The sequence below is a fragment of the Syngnathus scovelli genome, chromosome 8, assembly GCF_024217435.2.
Source record: "Syngnathus scovelli strain Florida chromosome 8, RoL_Ssco_1.2, whole genome shotgun sequence".
Lineage (NCBI taxonomy): Eukaryota > Metazoa > Chordata > Actinopteri > Syngnathiformes > Syngnathidae > Syngnathus > Syngnathus scovelli.
In genome coordinates, this window is record NC_090854.1 from 13,232,386 (window position 1) to 13,250,938 (window position 18,553).

Below are 18,553 nucleotides of genomic sequence, written 5' to 3' on the forward strand. Positions count from 1 at the left end.
GTTTTCATAGCACCCAAATTAAATCCCACATAATGTTATGGTTAATAAGTGAAATGTCAGATAGCAGAAGATCAGATTGAATTCAAATGCATTTGAGCATTTATTTTTTAACCTTTCATATTTGTTATGTTGCAATTGTTGTCAAAGGTCAGACAATTCACCATGTAATGTTAAAAAAAATTGGAAAAGAACCCGTACCTGCGTGAAACAGAGCCTCAATGACAGAAAGTATTATTTTGCCATATGCCCATGCTGGGTTTGATCCAGCGTCGAGATCAAAGCTGACAATTCCCTGGTAAACACAACTGCAATTGCATCCCTGGCCTATTTAACACCCCACAGCCAGGCATGGGGAGAGCTAAATCTGTATTTATTGATCCATTTATCTCCTTGCTTAAGGTCAAGCAAGCCTGTGACAAAAGACCGCAATCACAGAAACATGGCTTTTAAAATACATGAAATGCTCCAGGATACTGCATGACTGAAAATACTAAGTTAGCAGGATTTAAAATAAAATAAAAATAATGAAATAAAACATGTCTTCATCTATTTATATTTACCTTCACCAAAGAGGTAACTGTATATTTTCACTGCTGTGTGCACATAGCTCATACTTGATATTTGTATGCCTCATATTAGGGCAATACAGTACAATTTTGGGAATGCCATCTTAGCATGGGTTTGTTTTCCACATGATAAAAAAAAAAAAATGACACTGATGAATCCCATTTACATATTCTAACGCAGGCGTGTTTTAAATGAAGCTCATCCAACCAAGCACTTCTCTTCATTCGGGTTGCGGGTGAGCCGAAGCCTGTCCCAGCAGACTTTGAGGCCTTTAGCGACCTTATTCAGGATTATATCTCGCACTGAATACTGAATTGCTCTCATACGCAATAACCAGTTAATATTATTTTATTTTGCTATTCCCCCCGGTCATTCTATACACAACTGAATTGTCCTCAAATAGCCTACGGAGAGGTTCTATTTATAGATTTAGCAAAACAATTCCACTAGGAAACAAATCAACGTCGGTAGCCTGACCTGTTTCTCTATGTTCCATCCCGCTCGCGAGGTGCAGCTGCGGCGGCTTGCGTCACGAAGCTGCGGTCTTTCTCTCTTCCTCTGTCTGCTCGGCACCCAGCGGGCAAGAGATGATGTCGGGCGAAACTCTCAAGAAATTGAGAAACTCTCAAGCAATGGGAACATTTATCCTCATCCTGCAATGCTTGTCATTATCATTATTAAGTTCTTGGTTGCCCTTCACGTTTTTGTAACCACGATTTTGCTGCATTGGCACCATTCAATATGACAATAATGGCTTTCGATTGTATTCGATCCACTCTGTCTGTACGGCACTTTGTTTTTTGTGCTCTAAGTTGAGTTGAACCTTTCAAAAGAAGAGGGTGAACAGGCCTGTACTTGGTTAATGGTTGGCATGTGAGAGATTACTATAACTCGCAAAGGTTTTGGGAAGGTTTAAGGCAGGGGTGTCAAACTTATTTCTTCGCGGGCCGCATTGTAGTCATAGCTTCTTTCGGAGGGCCATTATAACTGTCAACCCAAATCAATGTATGAGCACCTCATATTATATACAGTAAAAGCTACAAAACAAATAACTCGTTTTCAAATCAGGCGAGTAAAAACTGGTCAAATATTTATAAAAAAAAGATATTAAAAGTGAAGACACTTTGCAATTCTAGTAATGACACACGAATTTGATGCACAATTTGTCTTCGCGGGCCACATAAAATGTTGTGGCGGGCCGTATCCAGCCCCCGGGCCTTGAGTTTGAGTTCGTACAAAGGCACGAGATCACATAAATTTCACATAATAAGACTTAATCGAGCTAAGACTTCATTGGAACCAGGAGCCTTTCAACTCTGAGGCAGACATGAATTGAAATTCATATCTCTGTAATGTTAAAACACTTTTAAAGCCATTTTTAATGTCATTTAATACGTTCCAGATGTATCCGAAGCCTGCAAATTTTAATATGTTCAATCAATTATCAATTATCTGTATGTGATTTAGCCAAACGGGTTTCAGAGATGAATTTGTATTCATATATAAGCAAACAATTGGTTCAATCCATGCTATCCAAGAAGCATTTCACACCCCTGAGTAAACTTAGACGCCCCAAAAGGCATCAAGGTGTTTTTCCACGTCAGCCTGTTTGATTCGGTTAAGAGCTTGTCCAAAACTCTCCTCCCCTCCGACGAGGCTGATGCGAGCGGGCGGCGTAGGCTTCTCCACAGATGCTCGCTCTCTCCTCAGCGCCCCTTACACAACTCGCTGGTGACGAAACCACCCTCAGCATTCGCACTATTACCATCCAGTTGATGAGGAGGAGAGCCCATTCCTCTTTTGCACGAAATCCAAATCCTCCTGCCTTTTGCCTGCAGCGATAAAGCGAGAGTTACCCGAGGAGTTTACCATGACAGCTACCAAGGAGCAGCCGAATCAGAGGCAGAACCAACCGCAGCAGGATGAGGTGGGCAAGTGGAATTTATTTGGAGCGCATCTTTCGGATTCTCGCACTTTAACCACCCGATCTCGTATCACTTAGCTTTATACGGACACAGGCTGCAGGAAAACACCATTTTACCGTTCAATCTCCATTCTATATGTTTAAACACAGGTCAGGCTCGTTTAATTGTATCTGAGCATTTTAAACGCCATCTGCAGCTGTGCACGGAGCTTGCTGGAAAACTGTCGCAAGAATGATAAAAGCAAGGGGGTCCGTGCACTGTGGTTATCGGCAGAGACTGCGCAGGACGCATTGTAATTCAGCCGTTGCCTCCTGTCAGCTGTCCCCGACACCTTGGAAGGGAACAGTCGAGGAAAATCACTTTGGATGGAGGCTCATGCAACCCCGATTCAAACATACGATGTGCTCGGCTGTCACCTTCAAAAAGCACTATGGGCTCTCATGAGGGGATTAATCTGTCATGTTTAAAATACCTACGCTCAGGTGCAATCCTCCACTGTTTGTTTCTTGCATTAGAATTATTATTATTTTTAAATTTAGTCAGGGCTGGAGAGTGCGACTCTCACGTTTTCCAACAAATTCCTGTACTTGTGTCGCTATTAATTTTTATTTTCCTTTCTCTGTTCTAATATCCCTTCAGGCATTCAAAACCCGAGTCAATGTGCTATTTCCTAATTTTAAAAATGATTCTATACTAATCTATTTCACAGGAGTAGTATAACTATTTCCTCTGATATGTCGGAAATATCTCCTGGGTTCTTAGAATTTAATTGAGCTTTAGAGCCCAAGAAATCCAAACCTTTACCTTGTGATGTTTCTTTGCCTGATTGAGTTGGAATTGGAATTTTCTCCCTATTCTAATGCTCAGTGAATACATCCATCTGGCCATTTCAGAAGATTGTGTTTAATATTAAACGGAAGCAGTGTTAATCTGCTCAGTGATGCAGCTGTATGATCACCATTACAGTGGGGCCTTCAAAGGTGTTTGTTGATGTCGCTAATCTTTTAGTCATTTCAGCTAACACACACTCCAAATAAACTCCAAATTATTGAAGACATATCAAAATCGTTGTTGGTCTAAAGACAATTTCTTTGTATTAACCCTGTCAGCCATAGACGTCTATTAGACGTCTGGTCTATGTATAGATCTAATTTAGACGTCTAAAATTACTAATTAAGTAGTACTACTTCATACTACTCCTTATACTCGAGTATATTCCGTCTGCAGTTAAGCCCCAAATTTGTTGGGCTTGATTTTCAATTCAAGTTCATTTTTATTTGTTAAATTATAGTATCAGGGCGTTTTGCCCAAAGTCAGCTGGGATAAGCGCCAGTACTTAGCGGAACTGAAAATGCGTGGATAGATGGAATCCTTCACAGTTGTGTTGGTGGTCTGATAAAAACACACACACATCCGCTAGTCCATAAACAGACTTCATGATGCATCAGTTAGATTATTTAATAACTATTCTTGCAAGAAGCTTGCATCACGTTTGAGTTAGTCGCTGATCTGAGCCAAAGCTATTTCCATCCCAGGCTCTGTCAACCCACAGTCTGCATACATAACTTGATGACAGGCTACTCCTCATCAAAGTTGCATGGCCATGCAGAAGGAATAACCAAAAGGAAACTCGTTGAAGGCTCTCTAAATAATATGTGAAGAGGAAGATTTCAGGCTTACCTCTTTCAGGATCTCTAAAACAAAAACTCACTAATATCGCCGCTAAGGTTACGGCTAGTGTGTTCGTCTCTTTAAATAATTGTCAGTTTTGCATGATCAGCACTATTTCTATCATGGCTGTAATAATCATATCAAAATAAAATAGATGATGGACTGTCGAAGGGATTTGTCAGAAGACTGTTTAAATATCCCATCAACTGCCAATTTTCGGAATGTTCCATTCATCAGGTCGCGAGAAGTATAGAGGAAGAAAATTGCGGGGGTTATTATTCTTATTAATTATTTTGTGTGCAAACGCTACAGTTTCCTCACCTCATCAGACTCAAATCCACAATTTTTTTTTCAAATAGAAAAAAAGTAAGTCTCCATCGATAAAGAAAATAAATTGCAGTCGATTGCGGTAGGTTGGCTGCTCTAAAAGTAGATCTTGGGCACTCCTGATTTATATTGTACTGTAAACAGAATATTTACATGATGACAAGTATGGATGGCCAAAACAAATGATTAGGTGATGAATTGTTTGTTGACAACTGCCATTGTATGAAATCGATTGCTCATCAATTGCAACTTGAAGCAACTGAGACAAAATATTGTAAAGGCAAAACAAAACTAGCTCTCATCTTGCCCCGAGTAGGCGGCTGACTTTTTCAAAACTGCCGGCTGCCAAAGAAGCCCATCTCAGCTACGACTCTGTCCATTCCTCTGCAATTTTTATCGTAGTACTAATGCACTCTCAACCTAACAATTTTACAGCTCAGTGCCTGCTGAATCCTCCATTGTCAACCATAAGTATAAAAACATGCAGCCTCACTTCTTCGCTTCACTTCTTCGCTTCACACTGAGACACATGCGCTTAAGTCCACGTCAATGACTTTCTTTTTCCATTGTTAAAAAAGTCAGGTACGCTTTCAATTTAATTTCTCTTGATAAATCATATCTCTTTTTCAACCGTGTCGAAACGGCCGGCGTCTTATCTGCAGCCCGCAGTGTTGTTTGTTGAAACGCAGTCATCTGCTTCTAATTGCATATGAATCAGATATTGGACTGCAGGGTAGAATCACATCCCCATGTCAACATAAATCCAAATATGCGGAAAAACATTGGTGGAGCTGAGGATGCGGATGCTTATAATATCGTCCGATGTTGTACTGATTGATCGAGTCGACTATCCGTCATAACAGCTCGGTTCTGGACTGGTCTGAGCCTAGGACCCAGACTTTTGCCTTGTCATCGAAGGTATACAATGCAGTCTACTCGTATGATTTGAATGCAGTCTCACTCCAGTCCTCACCCTCTTGCGTCTCTGCCCGAAGGAACGCCCCCAGCTCACGGCTATAAATATTCTGACTCCTCTTGCTCTTGCCACATTGAATGCGCATAGTTCCTTCAGTCGGAAAGTCAAACCAATCGTCTCAGCAGTGTGTGATCAAGTTTAAAATTAAAAACCCAACACAGCCCTGATGTTCATGTTGGCCCGATTGCGGCGGCTGACTTGACCTCTTTTCTGGATTTGATCATGTGACATTACCTGTGCACTCAGCATATGTGATGTCATTTTTAGTCGGCAGCCAATGGGTGAAAAGTGTTTTTAAAGGTATTAAATGTACGCATGTAATAAATTATGACTTTATCAAATTAATTAAAAACAAAATGAGTGCAGCATCTCTTTAATAGTAGAGGTGTCAGTCATGTCTCATTAAGATTCATGCATTGATCCATGCCATCATTTGCCCCCCTTCACCTGATGAATAATTGATTGAATTGATGCACTGCGATGGTATTTGGTTCAAAGTAGAACTAGGCAAAGTTACTGCTATCGCAGTTTTAATTCAAGAGGCTTCTCATCATGGCCTACCCTGAAGCTGAAGCGTTGTAGCGTCAGAATTTAAAAAAGATATATATATATATTGCAGTCCAAACATTCACACTTGTTTATTCCATCAACTTCAATCCATTACCATTTTTAACATGTCAAGCAAAAAGTGAAAAAAGTCAAGTCATTATTTAAATAAGTATGTAAAGTAAGTAAAATCATTACTTTGTGCTATTAAGCAAAAGTGCATTTTTGATTTTTTTGATTGATTGATTAATATATCTTTATTTCGAATATATTTAAAACATGAAAAATAGGGAAAAAAATAAATAAAACAATTAACACTTTAAAGTGCCATATCTAAGTCCATGAACCAAACAAACAAATAAAAAACAACAAATTGAAAAAAAAATACACAACAAAGAATGCTCAAAAAGGAGTAGGAGGAAGCATAGCATAGAAGATTTACTCATCATGTGTATTTGTCATACTCGTGCATTTCCACATGCTGCAGATAAGCATATTACAATGTCAGACTGGATTAGTAAAACGTTATCTCAAGTACCTCCACTCTGATAGACATTTTCAAAAGTTTTCAGTTTTAGTATCCGAAACATTGTTGTCATAAAAACGATAATTTTGTTCCAACTTTTTTTGTTCCAAACAATCTTGTGTAAGAGCTCCTGATTTTTCTTCTAATTGACTAATTATCAGTATTACTAATTATTACTAATTATATTATTATCATTATAATTATCCTTCAGAGCAAAGCATGCAAGATATAATCTGTTTGTTTTCCGTGAGTTGATTTTGGTAGAACACAATGGTCAGCATTGCTTTATTTATACTACACAGTATATATCATTGTACCTTTGTCCTTTTACTGTCAGGCTCATAAAGTAAAGACGTAGGTTTTCTTGTTACTGCTTGACTATGATTTACAGCAGAGTATGTCTTGGACAGAATCGAACCTTTACTTTAAAGAACTGAACACATTAGACTCTTTTGTGCTAAAGCTCAGAACTGAACCTTTATTTGAAAGAAGTGAACACATTCAAAATCGCACGTATGTCTTTCTTCAAATTTAAACGTGTCCAATCAGAATTTGAGTTGTTCTAGTTGTCGAGGTTCTATTATTATTTTTTCGTTATTTGTGATGAAATAAAAATTGACCGGCTAGAAATGCTTGCAATGCTTACTTGACCACTCATCTAAAACAAGTCGTTTAACCCCGATACGCTCTCGAGTATACATCCTGCAGATTTATGGAGAAATACATTGTCCTGGTTGAGGGTCTAATGACTGCGATAAAGCTCATTTGCTGTGTCATGACTTCTGGTCGGAAAAACGTTTATCAGTTTCTAATCTATGCCTTGACACACTCTATAAAAAGAATTCTATTTTTAACACTCAAGCTCAAATCTTATAATTGTGTTATTAAACTGAGGATGATTTAAATTGGCAACTCTTAACTGAGAGAAAATGAAAAACTAGTGGCAAAAGGATTTTACTCTCTGGAGACACATTTAGAGTACCTGGAGCTGTGATGTGGAATGAAGGAAACCCGTTTCTGTAAAATATCGATTTCTATCTATATAGACAAGGAATGCTTTTGTGTGTCACAGGGAGAGGTTTCACCTAATTAACAAAATAAAATAAACAAATATATACTTTGATGGCACCACAAAGTCATTTACTAGCCTTGTGGCCAATTGCAACACAAAGCACCACAGCAGCAAAATTATGTTTTGCAGAGATTCATATAGGGACCTTTATGTTCTGTGTTCCAGCAAGCCATGACTCCAATTGTAATAAAAATAAAATGAGGGGGTAGCATAACCATATATGAAGTCAAGCCTTTTATTCCAAAGATTAACTTCTAATTAGATCATGTTTCTCCTCCCCTCTGTCCAATCGAGGCGTATTAGTGGATTGTGTTTCACCTGCAAGGTTTTATGGGTAATTGAGGGCAGAAAGCCTGCAGAGATAAGATTTATATGAGGGGAGGTTTAATTTATCTTCCCACTGACAGCATATGGGCTGGAAGATGCCATTTGAGACCAACTAACACAAAGGCTCAAACATTGGAGTTGGAGGAAGGAGCATGGCAAATGTTGCTGGTTTCTTACCAGATAACACATACACGATATGCTCCATGCTCAATCAGATTGCGCAAACAAGGTTTCTGCACTCAGTTTGATCAATGCATGCAGCATTTTTTGGATTGCAGTGATGTCGATTTGACTTTTAACAGTCAAATCATGTGCTGAGAACAAAGAGCCCGCCCCCCTCCCAATTTGTCTTTGGTAATTATGAGGTGCAAGTTCCAAGCAGGTCCAGATATGGATATGGACAATGACTTTTTATGACGATACAGCCCTACAATGGATTTCCAATGTTTAAACAGCTTAGTAAAGTATTTAATGTTTCACACAAGTGTGAAGCAGAAAGTATTGCCTATGCACCCGAGAATTCATTTTATGCTGATCTTCGTCAATTGATGACCTGTGAAACCCAAAATGTTTGTCTGTGACTTCTGGAAAGTGTTTTTCGGTGTTTACTTCACCGATTTTACCTCCATTTCTCTCTACAGGACCTTGGTGGGGTGAGTCCACCTCAAAGAAACTGGAAGGGCATCGCCATTGCCTTGTTGGTCATTCTGGTGGTTTGCTCCCTCATCACCATGTCGGTCATTGTCCTCACACCAGGTAATTTTTTTTTTATCAGACTTAAGAGTCTCTTTCTGTTTGTTTTGGTACACATGTTAAACATAGTTATTTTACCTAAAATAAAAAAATAAAAAATACCATAATAAAATTGGATATAACTAGACTAGCGCCTCAACTTTGTTCACTGGTAGTTCAAGCAGCTATAATTGTTAACCATACAAACTCAACCTCACTTTCTAATCTAACGTTTTAATCTTACTAAAATTTACTCCACAGTATTGTTGTCTGAAGTGCTCTTCTTTGAAAGCCATTGTGATGAAATGACAACAGGAGCTATTATTTAGAAGAGGTAATAGATACTCATCCACCCATCATTCTATTAACACACTAATAAGCGATTCATCCAGTCCAACATTATTAAATCACTTCTAATTGAATTTAAAACAAAATAAAAGGCTAGAAATAATCTGCTACCAGCAGTGTTTATTGAAAGGGAGGCACGTCGTAATTTAGAGTTTTTGTATCAGGATCTTTGGAATTAAACTGTGGAATAAGTAGGAGGACAATACAGGACAAAAAATCCCAAATGTAAGTTAAAAACACATTTAGAGGCGTCATTATCACAAAAAACAGAAATACTATAGAAAAGACTTTGTAATATTCACATACATATTTCGAGCTGTATTTATATATAATTTCATATTGTTGCAATATAATAAACACTTAAATCCATATTAATTTTTTTACATAATAGAATTTTAGCAATCTCGTAAATGTGGCCTATACAGTTAAATACTGTATGTAAATTGTATTTTTATTTGATGGTTTTTTTTTCTTACGTGTTTGAAATAAGACAACCAATCAATCCTTCAAACAACACTGCTTTCCCACTTTAAAGTTATAGGCAAGGCGGATTTTCATCTGACAAAGTAAAGGGAAAGACTGATTGACTAATGGCTAAGTCAATCTTGGTGTGCTGTTGATCAGGCGTCAAATGTCACTTTTGACATGCAAAGTTTGTTCAGCAGATTCTTCTCAACGTGTTCACGGGAGATGGCGACATTATTAGCTATCTTAGCAACAGTTAAACATCTGTCATCCGTCACTATGGTGTGAACGCGGTCGATGTTCTCCTGAAGAGGTGGCTGTGGTGTGACATCCGGATCTTCCGACAATTCCTTCTGCGCAATCGATTATCCCCTTCACAAATCTTTTTACTCTTTCAATAAATCTGTGAGTTTGTAAAACAAATATTGTGTATTTAGTAAAGGATTTGTACGGAGACACGAGCCCAGAGCCCGATGTGATCGAGATCATCCCTCTGCCCTTTAAGCCGCTCTTGTATTCCATGGTTGGTTACCCTCAAGGCCTCCAAGTACAAATATGCTGTGTGGGGTTTGCAAGGAAAGCCAATATGGCTGACATTCAAAATCATTTGGCCCTTCTCCTCCTCTGTTCACAATCAGCAGCTGTTCTATTTAAAAAGGCACGTCCTATGCCCATTTAGCATTTTATATTGAAAAGTAAAGCATTTCCTGGGACATGTTGGAGACTGTATGAAAAATTATTTCTATTACGGAAATATACAGTATGGATTTGTATGGGTCAGTATATTTGTTTGTTTCTGTCTTGATTTAAATAATCTGGATTGCAAATATGCATAGCTGGCATACACAAAATGTGTGAGTGGTGGAAAGGGATTTCTGAATCAACCATTAGGATGGGTCGTAAAGTAAACTCTTTATATCAACAGCTATCAAAAAGATTCTGTCCACTCTATTATCAGTGAGCCAGGAACAGAAAGCTTGCATTGTTTTACGGACAAAATCAATGAGAATCAATTGGAAAGCGCACAGCAATATAAAACTATCAAATGCTTTTGACAATGTTGTCTTATAAAAGGCCTATAGTCCATTAAAAAAAACAACAACACTTTGACACATTGCTTTTTGAAATAGAGGTTATCGCTAGACAGTGGAAGGAATGCAGAAAACAAGACTTTATAAAACAGCCAATATTATTACTTGTATAATTTTTGTAGAGCTGTTGAAAGAGATGGACGCTTGTCAAAGTTTTTGTCCTGAGAGGCAAAATCTGGGTTCGAATTTTGGGTATGCAAAAGTATTTTTTCATTAATCGTGATATATTCCCCAACAGTCATTGTGTCTCGTGCATAATGTCAAACGAGAGGAATCTCAAAGCATGCCTTATATTTGCAGCTGACTCCCAAGCTGGAAGCGACACCAAACTGACTGTGGAGGATCTCTTTAAGCCAGAATTCAAGGTCCATGACCCGAAGGCCAATTGGATCAATGGTGAGTCATAAAGTTAGCATGCAAGGCATTGCATGTTAGTACTTAATCATCTTCTCTCTATTTCCTTTTGACACACTTCATTTTGACAAGAGCTGGATTAGATTTTGTTTTTTCTCTGCAAATATTTGACGGTACATATCCTAAAGTTGTTTTCATTTGGTTTAAAGTAATGACACTTCTGTGTAGAAAAAAAGAATTCAAATTCGGCTTTTTTTTAAATTAATTTTTTTATTTTTGGTTTCATCTTGGAATAAGTGAATCTGATCAGGCTTTCCAAAGATTGAGGAAGAAGATACAGATGCTTCAAAGGGAATTGATGGACATGATTATGGCATAGTATTCCTGTGTTGCTCTCTGTCTGTCTCTTCCAATGTTTCTCTTAGTTTCCCCCCATTGCCCACAAACTGTAGAAGAACTTCATGCCTCAGGGCAGGAAAAAGAAGCAAGGCCTTGCATCAATATTTCATTCCCCAGTGACATTTTTCCACTATCTTCACAATAATTCTCTGAGCTGACCCCTAGGCTGGAAAGGGACAACTGATGGTGTGAGACGAGGCAATCAGTAAAAAACGGCTTTGCGGCTTGGTTTGTGGATGATGGGACAAAATAAACTCCTGGACACTGACGAAAGATAACAGACACATGAGACAGATTTGGCGGATTTTTGTGGAGGCTTTGGGGGATTTAGCTGGAAATGGTTTGAAAGTCTGAATCACATTGCTATGGCCCTATTGATGCTCGTTCGTCGGTGGATGTATTTTAACAAGTCCTATTTGAAATTGAATCGGTGAAGTAATCGTATATGTGTAAAAGTCCTGGCAAAGAGCAAACCAAAATCAGCAGACTCAAAGGATGTTCATTGTGAGTCCTTTGATTTAGAAAATAGGCAGATCGTAGACATGGCATTAAATTAAAGTCATTTAAATGGCAAATTTCTGGCTTTATTTAACACGGAAAGAAATCAAGAATAAAAGGTGGTAGACAGTAGCAGTTAATTGTTCAGATCAAGCAGAGTGGAAAAATATCAGTGTTATGATTATGAGATTATCATGAAGTGTTCTTGCTCGATGGTTTCCACTTTGCATATTAGCGTTTTGGGTTGCATTAGTTGCTCTTGAAAGCTTTTCTGAAGTGATCTGGAGACTCCGTCGTAATATAAATTCCACCATGATACCTGTTTTTAATGCAAGGTCACGGGCATTCATTATGTTTTTTTTGCCTACTTACAAGCAGAGATTTCTCTGAATCTTTTGATGATATTAGGGACTGATGCTTTTGAAATCCTCAGATTGTTTTTTTTTTTTCTTTCACCAGATCAAAAATGACAATTTGTTTCCAACACGAGGATTAGTAAGAAGGAAGGGTTTGTTTGTGCGAGGATTGTTTTCTGAGACTTATATCTTGCAGCGTCATTCTTCTGGGTTAATTGGGACTTGCGGGCTCCTTCGTCTGTGATGTAATTATACTTATTTGCTACGCCATGTCTCAGCGTACAAAGATATGGGCATTTGTCACATCTGTAAGAAGCACTTACTGTCGTATATTTCTTTTGGCAACTGAAAGTTGTAAATAGCGCATGATAGATCGCAGGGAGAAATTATGAAAAGATTTACAGTACTGGCAGAATTAAAGGCTGAAATTTTTATCCATTCATCCATTTAACTATTAGCCATACCACTTATCCTGTGACAGGTCCTGGCTGACTTAGTGTGACAAATGAGTTCTGCCCTTTATAGATTGCCAGTCAATCACTGAGAAAGAACAAGAGTGGTTATCATTCACATCCAGTCTTACGGGAAATGTTCGAGCTGAAAGATCACGAGGAGTGTGGAGGTGTTTCTAGTTGCGTCCGCATTCCAGCGAGACGGACCAAACAAACATTTGACCGTTTTTTTTTTCCTCCCTTAGGGAATATCGCATCTTTAAGGTCACTATGAGGCCTTGACATTTTACTTTCTAACGTCCTTGGTACTATATCATCTCGGATAGAGAGCCAACTTTAGAAGATGGAAGCTCATGATGAATTAAACATGGCAGGCTTAAATATAGACTTCCAGAGGGGAAAGCAGATGTGTAATATTGCATAGCCTCTCCTTCTCATATCCTGTGATGTAATCTGACTAATTACGTATCTTAGTTGATTGGGTAATGTTGCATTTACTTGTTAAATTGTCACTGAGATTTGTTTCATCTGCATTGATAAGCCACTGATTGACGTGTTTTCTTATTAACATAACCAGGACAAACTATAGTATTATATTTTACGTTTATCTTCATTCTTCTGTATTAAGTCACATGACATCAACTGCATTGACTGTTCCTGGCATTTTACTCTGCACTCAATTCAGGATCACAGTAGTCAAGGCTTCAGAAAAGAAAAAAAAATCCATGTTCAATTTTTTCATTGACTTCTTTCACATGTTCACTGGTGGGTCTAGAGGAGGAGAATTCATGAACTCTCTGGATGATCTCTTCTCTTGCATGTCCGTAAGAGTATAAAAATTGATGGTGTAGGAGGATGTACTCAGCATCAAGAGGAGGGGGCTCTTCAAGTCAGCCATCCACTTTATTGCTCCCATAAACGAATCGTCGTTCTGATGAAAATGAAACACATCATCATTAGTGTGATGCGTAGGTGGAGACAACATAAAATCTGGCATGTGAACCACAAAGGCCAAGATATTGTGTATTTCACAATGAGGTGTTGTATTCTCGCTAAAGTCAAACTGGTTTAAGTCATTAACAATTATTTATAAATGATAGGCGGTCCGCCTCACAGTTCAGAGGCGCAGGATTCGATTCCGGCCATCATGGATGGTAATTCGCACAGAATAGATGGTTGCAGTGAGTATAGTGTAACTATTTACAGTGCAAAGTTAAAGCACAATAAGATGCTGAGGGAAGAAAACGAATTGCACAGAGATTTCATTATTCATTGGGTTACAGACGTCGGGCATTACTTATACATCAGAATCTTAGCTTGTTCTTTTTCAGGTACAGACGTTGCATTATTTAAGGCGACAAGTGGCGTGCAGCGCAGAGACTGCTGGTAATGTTTTAAAGATCACGGACCGACTTCTCTTTTATCAGCTCTGAATGTTAATTTTTTTTTATCATAGTTTGACTTGAGTTTTGCTTAACAGCAGGCAAGTTTGCAAATAAACTATGGAAATGTAATTTTTTTTTTACTTGGTTTAAAAAGCTTTAGAATGAGACAACACATGCAGGATATTGCTTCAGTATTATTTTGTCTTTTATGTTTCTGTCCCACAGTATTATGAGCAAGCTATTTCAAACCACTTTTAAAGTCAAATTTGAAAATATTCTTCTTTTATGTAGTGTTTGTATGTTGTTTTGAACATTTTTAAACATTGTACTTTATATCATGTAAAGCAGTGTTTCCCAATCATTGTATGTGGCGTGAGACATGTTCAGCTGTGCCGTGGGAAATTATCCAATATTAATTATGAAGCGCATTGTAAACAGGATGGACCAACCACTGGTCAGTTAGCATAAGCTGCTGCCAGAACATTTTAATCACAATCACTTTCAATAGTTTATTCCTTTCTTATCTAAAACTGTCACTTTTATTAGAAAAAAAAGAAATACAATTTAAAAATATATTTATTTATTTTTATTCAATGATTCAACTCTATATATAGGAATACGGATTTATTTATATAGCACTTTCACGTCAATTTTAATATAGAACCTGGTGTAAGACTAAAAGATTTTTGGTGGTTGTGTGCCTCGAGATTTTTTCCTATGAAAAGATGTGGATGCCGTGGATGAAAAAAAGTTGGGAAACACTGATGTAAAGCTTTACAAAAATGAGATGTAATAATCAAACTGATCAACATTGTTTTTGTTTACAAATATCGTCCATCCACCATCCATCCATCCATCCATCCATCCATCCATCCATCCATCCATCCATCCATCCATCCATCCATCCATCCATCCATCCATCCATCCATCCATCCATCCATCCATCCATCCATCCATCCATCCATCCATCCATCCATCCATCCCTTCTTGAATTTCAAATTGTCATGCACTCAGACATTTTATATTTTATTAATTGAGAGTTGTGTGCGGTAATTGTAATTACACTTTGTCTAAAACAATCATTGTCAGATCCATGTTCCCATTGGTAATAATTATGCACGTTGCCCGTATGACATGATGACGTTAATGAATGCCAATGGTTTTCGGCCCACACTTTGTTCTGGTTGTCACTTTCATTAAAGGAAAGGCGATTTTGTCGTCTTCTTTACACTACTTATGCAAATGTTATAATTAAAAGTCAGACAGTAATCACCTTTGCTGAACTGAATCACTTAAAATGTAATATGTATGAACCTATTGCAAACAACATGTAGCAATCATGATTTTATTTTTTATTTCCTATCCCTTTATTTTGATGGTTTCAGACTATTTTGCTCTCTTACTGAACCCATACAACGCAGGCATTGTCACTTCTGAGCAGTTCATCTCAGAACAAAGCAGCTTTTCCATCAGCTGCGCTGCCTCGGGGATGAAATGTTTAAGGAGAAATCCTTTGTGCTGTTTGGCTCTTAAATCTTTATGGATTTGTACGCATTCATATGATTTGTCAGTATTGGAATTATTTTTCCCCTGTATGCTGAGTATATATTTTTTATATTCCCTCTGTTTCCACCAAGATTCGGAAGTTATTTACAGAAACAGTGACGGCCATGTCATCAAGTTCAACATCCTCTCTAACGAAACCGAGATTGTCCTCTCAAACGTAACATTTGTAAGTAAAACAAAATATTTGTGTGTGATAAAAACATTTGATGTTTTTATCCAATATTGCGTTGTCTCTCTTTCCATTAGATAAATTTCAACGTGGCCAAGTACTCTGTGTCGCCTGACTTCAAGTATGTTCTTTTTGCCTATGACGTCAAACAGGTAAGTTTCATTAAAAATAGTATTCACTGTTCATACGTTGACTGGTTCTAAATCAAATAAATCAGACACAGCCAGTGCATGTACCTGCGGACACTCAGAGAAGGCCAACCAAATTTGGCATAGATTTGACTTTGTATTTCCTCAAAAATTAGAGGGAAGCTGCCATTAATAAACATGATTTGATTGATTGAAGCTTATTCAATGTTATAGGAAGTGTCAGCTCCTATTATACATGATGGTGTCTGTGGCTCTGTAGCGTATTGTCATTTTTATGATGAAATATGAAATGCCAATATGGACCGAGTGTGTTGTGTCCCTTAGCAACCACGGAGGTATATTACGGTGCCAGCCAGAGCTTTTCCAAAGGCAAAGCACACAGCAACGGCTTTCACGAGATGCAATCGTATCACAGCTGTCAGCCGTGCAAATTGCATTGTCTACAGATTCTATCGCTGTGAGCAGCAAGCAGTCTGTTTGATGCCTTTTTCCTTCCCATTTTTTATCATGATGTCATTATCTGTGGCACTGCTGCTTTTTGCATTAATGTGTTTGACAGTCCTCTTTTAAGCCTTCCTCCCTGTGTGTTTATTTTGCTTCAGGTTTACAGACACTCCTACATGGCTTCTTACAGCATCTATAATATTCACACAAGGTAATTGTCGCCGTCCTCGTTATTTGTTCCAATCGTGTAAATAAACAGCTATGTCCTCATTTCGGAGGCCTTTCATTAAAATTTGATGAATAGCATGAAGAAAGTAAGAAGAGCTACCAGAAGTGTCATTTGGATATGAAATACATTGTACTTTAAATTATTGAAAATAATTATTCATGATCGTCTTTTAAAACCGTTTCGTTTTCCTTTACTGTCCTAAAAACAATTGTAAACTTGAAAATGCTATTTGAATCTTCCAGGGAGGTTTGGGAGCTTGACCCTCCAGAGGTGGTAAACTCAGTCCTGCAGTATGCTGCCTGGGGAGTGCAAGGCCAACAATTGGTTAGAAAACGAAAACTAGCTTTCATTACTTTTCTATTTTATTTTGTTTCAGTCAGTTGTTTTGCATGTTGTTTTCTTGCATTTCTGGTTTATACATTTATATTTATACATGTATTTATACATTCATGATTATTCTTACGACCTAAGTAACTCCTATTTTCAATTTTTTCAATTTTTGTTTGTTTGTTCATTGTCCTTGCAGATCTACATATTTGAAAATAACATTTACTATCAGTCTGATGTGAAGAGTAACTCTCTAAGGCTGACATCCTCAGGAAAGGAAGGAGTCATATTTAATGGGATTGCTGACTGGCTTTATGAAGGTAATATGCATTTCACCTTGTTATAATATTTCCATATATAATATTAGGACATAAATAGCCATTCATACATTTAGACTTTTCAGGTGCAATATTATTTGGGGAATGCTTCAGTGATGCCGCACATTTAAATAGTGATATATTGTATGGATGTTAAAATAGCTTTCATTCCAACTTTCATTCCAGAGTGTTTAATGTTACAAATTGAAATATAATCATGTTAAAATTGTAAGATTAGTTTGGAATGTTGTAACACCATTTTGGGATAATAGTTTTTTTCCTGTTTGAACTCTTAATAGACAAGTAAATTACAAAACATTGAGGGGGTGGTGCCAGTTACCTGCATCTTTATTATTATTATTATTATTATTATTATTATTATTATTATTATTATTATTATTATTATTATTATTATTATTATTATTATTATTATTATTATTCGCGACAGGGCTCGGTTCCTATTATTTTGCTCTATAGGTGGCCTTGACCATTGTCCTTACACTAACTTACAATTCTTAGATAAAAGCAATCATTAGTGAAACCTTGTCTCTTTTATGCTAAAGTGACTTACAATCACCTCTTGTGAAGCTCCTTGATTTAATTAAACAGATAAACACACGCTTAATTAGGTGGAATGTTGTGCATTTATCTTGGGGGAAAAAAGAGACGAAAACAACAAGGTGATTTCTGTTATTATGGGGCAAACTAGCTCATGCAAACCAAAATTAGTTTGCAGTTTCTTCGTCTGCTTTCTTGACAATCGATCCAGTTAAGAAATGCTAACCCTGATCAATTCGATCAAATTGTACAATGACCAATGTGCGCTTTCAGAGGAGATCCTTCAGACCCACGTGGCCCACTGGTGGTCACCAGACGGAGAGAGATTGGCCTTCCTTGTGCTCAATGACAGTCAGGTGCCTAACATGGCTTTGCCACGATTTACTGGCATGACCTACCCCAAAGGAAAGCAGTATCCATACCCCAAGGTATGTCTTACCATATTCTACTCACAGATCCCCAATCATAGGTTCGCATCTGCGGTTGTCACAATTTCAATTATTTATTTGGAATTGCCTCACATTTTCTGCACAAACTTGTTTCACAAAGCCAGTCTAGATCAATGGAGGCGCAGAACAGAACAAGTGCCCCTACGGTCTAGCAAGCCAGGGGTGCACATAAGTGGTGCGCAGGTGTGCATGCACACTCAAAATATTTATTTGCACAGCATAGGATGGGCCTTGGGGTGTTATAGCGTTACCTGAGCGGGAAAAAAAGAGAGGTATAACCAGAATTATTTTTGGGATGAAATCATATGAATGAATGTCTCTGTTTATT

General features: G+C 37.7%; 1 protein-coding gene across 3 annotated transcripts in view; it reads left to right on the forward strand.

Annotated features, from left to right (window-relative positions):
- Positions 1-18,553, forward strand: part of LOC125973714 (inactive dipeptidyl peptidase 10) — a 43,813-nt gene that overhangs the window by 14,534 nt on the left and 10,726 nt on the right. For 2 of the 3 annotated variants that reach the window (XM_049728173.2, XM_049728175.2), the window contains exons 1-9: positions 2,231-2,494; positions 8,579-8,693; positions 10,874-10,969; positions 15,655-15,749; positions 15,830-15,904; positions 16,504-16,556; positions 16,817-16,898; positions 17,101-17,221; positions 18,050-18,204. In XM_049728173.2, coding sequence (XP_049584130.1) covers positions 2,438-2,494; positions 8,579-8,693; positions 10,874-10,969; positions 15,655-15,749; positions 15,830-15,904; positions 16,504-16,556; positions 16,817-16,898; positions 17,101-17,221; positions 18,050-18,204 — 849 coding nt within the window. In that variant the 5' untranslated portion in view covers positions 2,231-2,437. Of the gene's footprint in view, positions 1-2,230; positions 2,495-8,578; positions 8,694-10,873; positions 10,970-15,654; positions 15,750-15,829; positions 15,905-16,503; positions 16,557-16,816; positions 16,899-17,100; positions 17,222-18,049; positions 18,205-18,553 lie in introns of those variants that run through there. The other variant, XM_049728174.2, reaches the window with a different exon arrangement.